General features: G+C 33.5%; 1 protein-coding gene across 1 annotated transcript; it reads right to left on the bottom strand.

The window, feature by feature from the left end:
- Positions 1 to 8,730: 8,730 nt before the first annotated feature.
- On the bottom strand, positions 8,731 to 11,907 carry LOC123674728. Its single transcript, XM_045609785.1, has 2 exons — positions 11,694 to 11,907; positions 8,731 to 9,556 (listed from the first exon to the last, which is right to left on the bottom strand). The coding sequence occupies exons 1-2, from the start codon at positions 11,806 to 11,808 to the stop codon at positions 9,234 to 9,236; spliced, it is 438 nt and encodes a 145-aa protein (XP_045465741.1). The 5' UTR covers positions 11,809 to 11,907; the 3' UTR covers positions 8,731 to 9,233.
- Positions 11,908 to 12,189: the final 282 nt, after the last annotated feature.

Raw genomic sequence — 12,189 nt, 5'->3', positions numbered from 1 at the left:
CATATGTATTGATAGCTCTCGTCATGTTCTTGCTGTTGAGGTTTGTTTTCAAAATTTTGTTGATTCTCCTAATGAACTCAGTTGTTAAGTCTTCCTTCATTCTTTGATGGTTTATTCGTCGGTTTTGTTTCATTCCTAGGTATTTATAAAGATCGTCCGATTTCATTGCTTCTATCTCCTGTCCATTGGAGAGAGCTATCGGTTCATCTTGGATTTTTCCACGCACTACGCTAATAGTACGACACTTGTCCAATCCGAATTTCATCCCCACGTCTTCCGAAAAATTTTCCACCAGTTTGACCATAATTTGCAAGTGGTTTTTGTTGCCTGTTATAAGTTTGAGGTCATCCATGTATAGCAAATGATTGAGTGCAATATTATTTCTGTTTCCTTTCACATTGAAACCTTTTTCAGTAGCATTCAGTTGTTTAGAAAGGGGGTTCAGCGCCAAGCAGAACCATAAGGGACTCAACGGATCTCCTTGGAAAATTCCCCTTTTTATTGGAATATCTTTAGTAGTTATGTTCGCTGTAGAGAGTTCGATATTCGTTCTCCAGTTGCATATTGCATTATTATTATTATTATTATTATTATATCCTGATTCGTTCTCGAGTTACAGAGCGTTTCTAGAAAATTACTGTTTCATATATTTTCCTATATCTTGATTTCTATTCGAGATATTCGAAAAATTCTGAAACGTTTTTTATTATTATTGTTATGGTTTATATGATAACTGGTCATAGAAATCAATAACCCTTTTAGAGATATAGAAGTAAGTTGGTGTTTTCCTCGGTGTTTCCTAAATGGTACACCTTATATTTTTCAATGCAGTTTTTAGCCCTCATTTTGTCGAAGAGCTAGATATTTTTCAAAAATGTTATCCGCCTAAAAGATATTGAGTTTTTTGACTTCTGTGTTTTTTATGGGACACCTGATATATAAATATTTTTTTCTATTTTTGCTTGTTGTTTATTTTGCGGCGACATATCTACTGAATTTTCCTATATTTCATACTAAGCTTCATTGATATAAATTTTTTCTGTGGGAATTTTGTATTATGTTTGTAGATCGTTGTTGGTGAAGTAAACTCATTATTATTATTTATTTCGGGATTAAATTAATTTTGTGTCCGTTCTTTATAGAACGGTAATCAAGTCACATTTAAAAAATACCGACTCACTTCTATATCTCTGTATATGACTTGATTAGAATTATACAATAGACAGAAAATATATTAAATCTTGAAATAAATGGAAAATATTATTATGTAAAGCATCCCATAGATAATGTGGTCGATAAACTAAATATTTTTGAAACGGATGACAGTTTTAAAAAACAGAGAACGGGAAGCTTTTCGAAAAATCTGCCGCTAAAAACTCTGCTTTCAAAAACATAGGGTGTCCCATTTAGGAAACACCAAAACTCTCTTCTATATCTCTGAAACGGTAATTGATATATGAATTGTAGTTTCATTATTGCAATCAAGTATCTATTCAGGGCTAGTCTTTGATTTTGTTTTAACCGAAGATTCTTGAGGTCAAAAGAAACACTTTTTCTGATTTGATTTTTTTTCACTTAGTATAGTGGTTCATTCTGGAGTTGACCGGACCTTGATGCCTTAGATTTTCGGAATATAGTTATTTTATCAAAGTCAAACGAAGGCATCAACTTCGTTTAACTTTGTTGAAGTTTTATGTTCGGTAAAGATTCATCACATCAATAAAAAACTATATTCCGAAAATCCTTCCCATCGATTCCATTCCATTTGCGAGATATAATTAAAAATTACATTTTTTATGGATTTTCAACAGCCTGCACCTTTTAACCGAGTCTAATCGGAAAAAATGGTAATAGAAAAGAATGTTTCCTGTGACCACAGAAATCTTTGATTGAAATATACTCACCCTGTATATTGTATCAAAATTAGTACTTAGTTTGAATTCAACAGAATGCAAGGTGGCTAACGGAAATAAAAATCTTCAAGCTGATAAATCAATATTTTCATATCTTTCGACATTTTGTATATTTTATGAGGTTTTGTTTTCAATCTCTACTTGTATTTTTCATTCTCTTCCACAATCGCGGGAGATGTTTCATAAATTATTTATGGTGATGATGTAAATATTCAATAAAACTTTTCTTCACTCTGTTGAATATGTAAAACTGAACTGCTTGAAGAATTTCAAGATCAACAAAATTATATGAATAGTTCAAAAACTGCTTAGCTATGTCCACCTCACATACTTCTTTGCTGTTTTTTATTCTATTGATAATGGTCCTTGCAAATAAGTTGTTGCCTCTATTCTGGTACAAAATATGTAAAATACTATCGTCGACGATTATTCCATTACATCATATTGAGATTGACATCAAGACCTAATATTTGTCATACCATATTAGAATTAACCATAGACATCACATGTATCTAATACGAAAAACGAATGAAAGTTTATATTCTTACTTAATAGCAGTGCATACATATATGACATGTTTAAATCTGATTCTCGAAACATTTATTCGGTATTTTTATGTGATCAAACTGAAATCGTTTTCATAATAAACAGATCATTACAAATGATACAAGTGATACTACTCTCTCACTTTTAGTAGGAATATAGACGCAACTTTTATAGATAAAAGCGCAATTGAACCGGTGTAAACTAAACCGTATTCTTCCTATTTGGGTGATAAATACGGTTTATTTATTGGCTAACGTTTTCGCTTGATACATAAAGATGTAGAGGTAATGGATGCAGTTGACGAAACGTGATTTCTTAAACGATTACATGAAGTAGGTTCAAATCAACTTATTTCATAATGTGATAACCGAAATATCCCTTATTACAACTTACAACTACTGAAACGACTCGAAGAGATAAGTAATAATTTGTACTACCCTCTTTGTCCATGAAAAATAGCAGAATCTGCTCAAAACCAATAGTTTGCTCCATCGATGCAGGTTCTAATAGACTTTTTTCTTAAATGGACCATGGCCACAGCGACTCTATTTGTGGGGCGGCAGACGGCAATTCGGCTCAGCTTGCTGGCCGCCTCTTTACATTTTATTCCTGATTCTCAATAACAATATAAGGTTGTTCCGCTCAGCTGCGTTTGTAAACATTTCCTGCAATGAAAATATAAAAACCGCCTTTACCAAGCCGCCTATATAATGAATAACAAATGGTATAGACCAACCAATATGAACCGAATACCCTATTACCCTCATTGAAAGAGGGATAAAATCATGTATTTCGCAACACTACCTTCGCTTTCGAATTATTTGGGAGCCAATGTTCACACATTCAACATATGGAAAATTCTCACAATTTTGCATTAGAAACTAGTTACTGTTAAATGTCATATGTTTGCAGCGGAACCAATGTTTGTAATTCCAATTATTTGTTTTCGAAGCAATACTGAAACTTTGCATCTTATCTTATCTTATGGTGTGATAGGTATTTTTGACTTATGTATATGTATTTGTTCTGTTTTGCTGTTTTATTTTATTCGAAAACCTTGAAAGCACTTGGTGTAATATAGTTTAATATAACATTTTAATATTCTTCAGTCACTAGAATTTAATTTTTTTTTACGCAAGATTCTTCATCGGAAAAAGAAATATATTTTCATCGGAGCAGGTGATGTTATATGGGAGGATTGTTATTGATGTTTTCTCAGCCGAGGCGCCAAAAAATTATTTGCTTCAGGCGCCAAAATATTCAATTCTGTGTTCCGCAAGGATATAATTGGAGAATGAATGAACAAGCGCTCAATAACTTCTGACTTGACGTCCTTGTTTTCCTCATTTTTTGTTTTGACCTTCAGCCGACCATCAATTTTCCCAAATGCATGTGAATGCAATTGTTCACTAATTTTGAGTGAAAGATAATTTTGAATGTTTTAATCCGAATCAAATCAAAAAGAGAATTCGATATCTCAGAATCTTTCCTTCAGATTCCACTGAAATTTTGTGAGCAACGGAAAATTTAGTTCTCCAGAAATTCAGCTATTTGGTTTCCACTCGAGAAAAAATATTTAATTTTTTTTGATCTGTTAACCTTTCAAACCACAGAAGACTTTTCAAGGCAAGAACTACTGGTTTTGGAGTATTGCAGAAAAGAAGTATTGTTTTTATTCTCTATTAGTTCAATAAGGGAGTGGTTCATTTTCATTGAAGTGCTATTTCGTCAAAAATGAATTCATAATTGACTCAAATGTAAACAATCTTGATGAAGAAATTGTTAAATTTTTTCACAAACTGAATTAATTCTCTCATCATTCAATAATAATTGTATCATTCACCATGAAGTGATTTGAACCAGTACTTTCTTTCGGCATCCGTATGCTTCTGAAAAAACCGTTAACAAACCCGAGACATGACATTCATCGAGTATTATTACAATCCATCAAAATCTTCTGAACGTCTGCAACAAAAGCAACCTGTTTCGTGGTAATTTCTTTTGAAATGTTCTTTCAACAACTTGCTTCGTTCGTTTCGGATCTAGTCAATGACTTTTCGTCATTCGTTGAAGCAAGATTGTAATGGTTTGAGAGTCACGGAATTTTAAATGGTTTTGCAGCTCTTTCGAAATCGATTCAGAATTAGTGTCAGTAGTTCCAAGAATGTTTAATGTTTTATTTATATCCAGCATCCGTTGATGTTGAAATTCATCATAAAACATTTTTTTTGATCGAATAATTTTTGACTAACGTCAGTGCTTTCATTATTTTTTTTTATATTCTTAATTTTGGGGTATTGATATGTAGGTATATGTGATTTATCAGTAAATGTCCAACCGGCTTTTTCCTGTCAGGTATATCATTCAAGTGGATGAATAGATATCTCTCCAATTACGTAATATTTATCCAGGAAGATGCATTTTTTATTAAGTTATCAGAATCATTACGGTTGATATACGATTGCATTTTTATGCAATTAAAGAGTTCTAATTGATACAGTAAAGTGATGTTGCAGGGAAAGTTCTAACGATTTATTGAGTTCACTTTTACTAACGATCATTTTCACCGAGTTGTACGTAGGAATCAATTACGTTCGCATCAAATATAATATCAATTTCTTTTATCAAAATATCCCTCGTAAACCAGAACAGTCAGAACGTGGTAGATATATAGAGAATTATATTATTGAAATAATAATGATGATGTGAATAGGTGCTCACAAAGAAGAGTATTGCTTACTTTCGTATAGATAAAGCACAATAGATAATGAAGCTTCAATTTTTTTCTTTTGTAGCGATGAAAATATGTGCCTATACATTCAGATAAATAAGTTACAGATAAATGAGAACAAACATACTCCAAATTATGTTTTTTAAAAAAATTCTTTGGACGTATAAAGTTCGTAAATGTGTTTCATTTTGTGATAAATCACTGAGTTGAAGTCAGATTTTGGCTCAAGTGACAGTAGTAGACAATTCGTCATACAATATTGTTTGCAATTCAAGTTTTTAATGAATAATTGGAGTCCTACTGACCAAAACTTCCAACAAATCTTTCTGGTGTACGAGAACTATAGAAGATATTTTCATCCAAATTTTATTTCAATAGCAAAGATATGATTTTCCAAATAAAGCTCAGCATAGGTTTTGAAGAAAGAGTTTATTGTTATATGCGAATATAACACTTCACTAAATGAGTTCCGCCCTTACAAGTAAAAACAATTGTTTTCTTTAAAATTGTCCCCTTCATGAGTGATACAATATGTACTCGAACGATTTTTCAAACAACACCTTTAGATTGCCAAGAACATTCTATGATGGAAAAATACAAAGTTACAAAGCTGAATCTCCTACTCTACTTGAATGCCCTTATTTTTCCAATGTTGATTCTCAGCTGAGAATTTAGATAGATTATTAATTATTTTGTTCTAAGATACCAAGTTATATCACACTATTAGAGAAATTGCTAATTCATAATTTCTCCTTGGAATTTATTTAACGGCAATTTCTGAGGCAGCAGGTCGGTATTTTGTGTTGCCGTAGAGTTGAATATTCAGGCGCAAAATGGTTGTAGTGCACATGAATTCCACAAGAGGGAGTTACAAGCCACCTTCCAAATGAATAAACCCTAAATTTTGAGTTACACCTTTATCTTTTTCATCTTTTCCTATCCTATGACATATATAAAGAATTTCTTCTTTTGATCTAAATCAATACAATTAGATTATGCTTATTTTTTTGGAGCTCGTTCCTCGAACGGAGTGCTAATCATGATCTCTGTAATTTTAAAATTTTGATCTGGGAGTAATCACAAGCTGTAAAGTTCAACTCAATTAACTCGAAACTTCAAACTAGATGAAAAGAGCAATGATGAGTGCCAATCCAATGACCTCCATATCAGCAGGTGTATTGAAAAAAAAAATGAAATTTCCTTTCATACGATGATTCCTAAATAATTATGAGGTTTCTCAATTGAAACCAAGTTTTCATTCCAATGGCAATACACATAAGCTACAATTATTTCAGATATACATGAAATGTCATAGTTTAAGTGGGTATCAATTAATCTAGAGGCTACAGCGAACCGAAAAAAATAATATTATACAGGGCGTTTTGTTTGAAACATCGAATTTGTTAGTACACTTTTATATAAGCGGCAACACCGTAGCGATGAAGATATTTTTGATCGATAGAGTAGTGCTTTCTGGAAAAAAACCAAATTTTTAATAAAGTTGTACCTTCTTTTTTTCAGGGTACCATCGACCGTGGCCCATCCTGTTTTTCCGTAACAACAGATCAGATCCAACTACTAAAATGTTGATGCCGAATTTCAGAAGGATCGTATCATTAGATACCCTCATCTAGATGAACTAACCGACAACAACGACATAATACACAACTCATAACATAGATAAGAGTAGGTAATAGCATAGTATAAGGAATTATACTATGGTTATAGTTATACAGTTCCTTTTTTCCCGAAGGCCCAATAGATATACCTATAAATGACGAGCAGCTGACGTTAACAGAATGCTCTTTTCGAAAATTCCCAGAATTGAAGTTCAACTTTTTTCAGTCCACTACAAATAAGGAGAACGAAATTGTGGGTAGCTGTTCTATGAACATATTTAAGAATATTCATTAAATCAGAAGAGTGTTTCCATTATTTCAGTTCATGGACTTGTCATTCAGAAACCAACCCAATTAATCTTTTAACGACAAGAATAAGATCTCAGCGATGTTAAGATAGGTATCCTCTTTTCATCGGAAACAACTTCCAAGGTTTCGTTCATTCAATCCAAATTGAATGAGATCCTTAATCACCTTTTCTAGAGACGCTGGTAAAAGTAGACGTTAAGGAGTTTGATACTGAAAGACAGGAAGAAAACCTTTTCCTTACAGATCTATCCTGCATCGCTTCTTAGCAATCTACTCGATTGATCAGGAAGATTGTCTTTCACAGTGCTCCTCTGCTAACATCATTGTTTTTACAACATGATATTTTTCTTGAAACTTTGTTTCTTCAGTTCGAGAGATATCTATTAGAAAATAAAGAGTTCCTTCGATTTAGAACCTTGAAAAGAATGAATCGAAAAATACAATTTTCATAAGTACAATCGCATTTCATTGCAATATACATTGGCTTTTGGCTTCATATTTTTAACAATTTGGATTCAACGAGATAACTCAAAAAAGGCATTTTGAATTATCGCAGCCTTCCTCTTGAAAACTGATTACTTAGCTTGCCAGGTGGTTCTTAAAATTTCAAACTCTGTGGTACTCAGAATAAGAGAGATAGGCCAAACAAATGTTATATATTCGAAATCAGGGGATAAATAGCTAGTCAAATATAGAAAAATACACAGGCTGTTCTATTTGAAAAAATGAAGTTGCAATCAATATATTGCCCACTCTGTATATATTGTATATATTTCGTTTTATGAAATCATTTCGAAAAACACTAGTCGATTTCGTGAAACTTTTGTAGAAAACATTTTTTTGTACCTCTTTTAGTAACAATGTTAAAGGGGGGGTCGAATTATGGTGAAAAACCCAGTACATTGAACACTATTCAGAGCCTATGGTTTCATCCTTTTGAAAATAAGGGTTCTGGGATCTCGGACTATACAGGGTTAGAACTATTTAGAGGGACACTACAGGGATATCGAAATACAGGATGGCTTAAATTATAAAAAAAGTTGGGTTATTTAGGGATGAGTGTGTTGGTGATCTTCAATGGTTCCCGAAATATATCGAAAAAACAAAAAATCGAGATTTTTTTTTGTGTATAACTCATATGCTTTTGTAGATAACTCCACGAAAGTCGATTTGTAGCCATTATCCAATATAGAGATTGTAATGATAGCTAATGCGTAGCTAAACTCGATATTTTTGTTCGAAAGAAAGCGCACCTAAAAATTGGCAAACTTCCATTGACTAGTAGGTACCAACCAGACATTTCAGTCAAACCTAAGAATATTATCGCAAAGCTCATAACTAAAATTGAGAGAGATTAATTCATGTCATGTATCACAACGAGGAAAATGGAACAGGAATATAGGTCTGGATTTCAGATAAGTAAAATTTCCGCAGCAAAAATTTCCATTGAAGAACATTTTACCAATTCCAAAAAACTTTTATTCAATGAAGTTATACAATTCAGGCATAACAATTTTTTTCCTTTTCTGATAAAAAATTGGAATTGATCATTTTTTCGTGGACCTCCACAAAACTCTCGAATTTCATAGGTTATAGGTTTCAAAGTTTATGGTATCCTAAATAGTTTATTGGTGAAATATAGGTACAGTCTTCTTACACTATTCACTATATATGTATAGATATTACAAAAAAATCAAAAAAGTTTTTGATCCTCTCAGAGTTGTAAATATTTCGAAACGTGAGATGAACTTAATGTTTGCATGCCTCTGAAGAGTTGTGCCATGAAAGCGTGACACTCTTCAGCGGGTCACGACTCATGCCAAAGCAGCTTCATAAAGATAACCTAAAGTCTTATTCATTAACATTGTAACGTTTTTCATTAATACTATTATCAGACAAAACAAAATAAAGATCAAAAGAATAAAAGTCATTTATAAAGATGTGAATACTGCTGGCGCTTTCCGTTCAATTTATGTTACTGAGGAAGTTTCGTTTTCTCGGAATTCACTTTTTTTCTCATCTCACATATAACACATCCTTGAAACCCCATCGATAAGAAGTTATATTGTCTCTGAAAGCCCATCAAAATCATAACTCCCAAATAAAAAAAAAGTTTCAACTGTCTCCTTCTTCATATATCTTATAGGATCCGAACGGTTTATTGTTATGGTAATTGTTGGAAGCTACATAACTATAAATTCCCTTCCCTTCTCCAGGAGCGGCTACGTATCTTCCATAGTGTGAAAGTAAGAGAGCTATATACGGATTTATGGGTTGATGTTGCAGAGTATTGTGTCCTGTAAATTTCGCAGGAATTGCCAGCGGTTTACTTAGTAGCAGAGCCTCGAGTAGGGGATTCGAAGTTGATGGTTTATGGTAATGGACCTTCTGATGATGAAGAGATGAGATAATATCTTCGGGTATGACGAATCCAAAGCCTGGAAAAATGAAGCTATTTTCATTCATATAGTGCATTGGAAATGGAAATATGGGGATAAGAGAGGGTATGGCATGGTGCTTCTAGGAAATCAGTTTATTATTTTCCTTATTTGATGCATAACTGTTTTCTCCTCTCCTTGAGAGTGCTGATTTGGTGAGTCAACTCATATTTTATGAGACTATGAAAAAGGACCTTTTCCTTTTTGTAGGAAGGTCTCTGATTTATTCAACTCTAAATTGCATACTCCAGTCAAACCCAGATATTGATTCGACAATAACCTGCACTGATTCACGTTCAGTAGAATCCATTGGTGTAATCATTTGTTTTTTTATTGCAACTAGTTTTGAAGTTATAATACAAACTTTGATTTTTTGAATGTAAACCATACAAATTCCTATAACAAATGAAATCGTTTTTTTCCCTTTTCAAAAATATATGTGTGATGTTCAGTTAGTATACCAACCTTCAATCGATACGTGTCAAAATTTGACAGCAGTCCGACCATTAGTTCGTGAGATATTGCGTTTCGAGTGTTGCTACTTAAATTATTCGAAAAAAGATGAAAAAAAAAAGAATTCGTGTGCTGATGAAATATTGCCTTTCGAAGGGAAAAAATACAGTTGAAGCAAAATATAGGCTTGATGAAGAGTTTCCGGGGTCTCCACCAAGAAAATCAACCATCATTGATCGGTATGCTAAGTTTAAATGTGTTGAAATAAGCACCGAAGACGGCGAAATCAGTGGACGCCCGAAAGAGGCTGTCACTGACGAAAAAATCAAAAAAGTTCACAAAATAATTTTGAATGATCGTAAATGGAAGTATACATCATATCATTCATGAATCGGTCAAAAGCAACAACGTGTTCTGAGAAGTGTTTGAATCTGTTTAGGTGCAATAAACCTCAATTTTTGCGATGATATGTGACAATGGATGGAACATGGCTCCATCATTTCACTCCGGAGTCCAATCGACAGTCAGCTGAGTGGACTGCACACGATGAACCGAATCCAAAGCGAGGAAAAACACAACAGTCAGCTGGCAAGGTTATGACATTAGTATTCTGGGATGCGCAAGGTATAATATTCATTGATTACCTCCAAATGGGCCAGATCACCAACAGCGATTATTATATAGCGTTACTGGATCGTTTGAAGGATGATATAGTTAAAAAAAACGGCCTCATTTGAAAAAAAAAGGTGCTGTTTTATCAAGACAATGCGCCGTGTCACAAATCAATAAAAACTATGGCAAAATTGTATAAATTGGGCTTCGGATTGCTTCTGCATGCACCGTATTCGGCCGATCTGGCCCCCAGCGACTTTTTCCTGTTCTCAGACTTCAAAAGAATGCTCGCTGGAAATAAATTTAGCGCCGATGGAGAAGTAATCGCCGAAAGACAAATCGTACTACAAAAATGGTATCGAAAAGTTGGAAGATCGCTATATGCTGTATCTCCCTCGAAGGCAACTATCTTGAATAATAAAATCTCCAGAAAAATGTGTTCTACTATGGTAGACCGAGGACTTTTCAATTGGCCTGTTAGTTCACGTCGATCGTCAGCAACCGTGTTGGTGGAAAATGGGGGATATTTGCCCAATCTTAAGAAACATGGAGGATAACAGTCTTTCACAGAGGTTTAGGCGAAAATTGAGGAACTGATTAGTAGGAAAATAGAGCTCTCCCATAAGATGTTCATCAACCATCAAAAACAGTCCAGGAACTGAACGAATATCTACTGATTTACCAGTGTCAAAGAAGAATAGTTGCTTTGATTCTAAAAATGAATAATTGAAATGTATGAACATAACATTGATTTAAATGGTTAAATGTGTTTAAAATAGAAATATTGCTCTCTTTGTGAGGTTCAATGAAAAATATTATGCATTTCAATTACAGAGAGGCTTTGATTGCTTAGTCATATCTCATATAACTTTGTGCAGTTTTGAGGTTTCCAAGGCTTAAAGAGATGCATGAATGAACAAACGCCCAAAAGCTATATGATTATTACTCAACACTTATAAACTCATAAAATCATATCGAATTATCCTGACATGAGCTCTCCAATATCACAAACTAACATTTTACTATTCAAAAAGAAACAGAAAACTGATATATGCTGAAGATTGCTACATACCTGTTTGTCCCGGTACAGCTGGACCTAGCAAAACGTGTTCTCCACTGTAACCCGTATCATCACATTCACACTTCGCCAGAAATCCAAATATCCACAGAGAAATGAAAAGAAGCATAGCAAACGAAGGAAAACTTATTTCCTCTCAACGACATCAGTCAATGTTTCGTTATATCGGAGATTCTGGTTGAATGGTTCCATTTCCATTCCAGGAGAAGGATTTATATATCGACTGAAAACAACAATGGTTTCATTATCAGGTTGCATTGAGTAGTTTGTGTTGTATATTTCGATTTTAGTGTCAGCGCTCGGGTATTACATAACACCGAACTTTCATTCTTTTTGTGGAGGGTATTACGTAAAAGTCGAAGATTCGTAGGGTACTTATCTTTTTTCCTATTATATGCAAAAATAGAGTAGGTTGTCGTGTTCTGAGGATTATGAGATTTACAATTGATACACAATAAGAGGTTTTATGTTAAGAAAGAGTAGAAGTTAT

Source organism: Harmonia axyridis, chromosome 3, assembly GCF_914767665.1.
Source record: "Harmonia axyridis chromosome 3, icHarAxyr1.1, whole genome shotgun sequence".
Lineage (NCBI taxonomy): Eukaryota > Metazoa > Arthropoda > Insecta > Coleoptera > Coccinellidae > Harmonia > Harmonia axyridis.
This window is presented reverse-complemented; position numbering and strand designations above follow the sequence as displayed.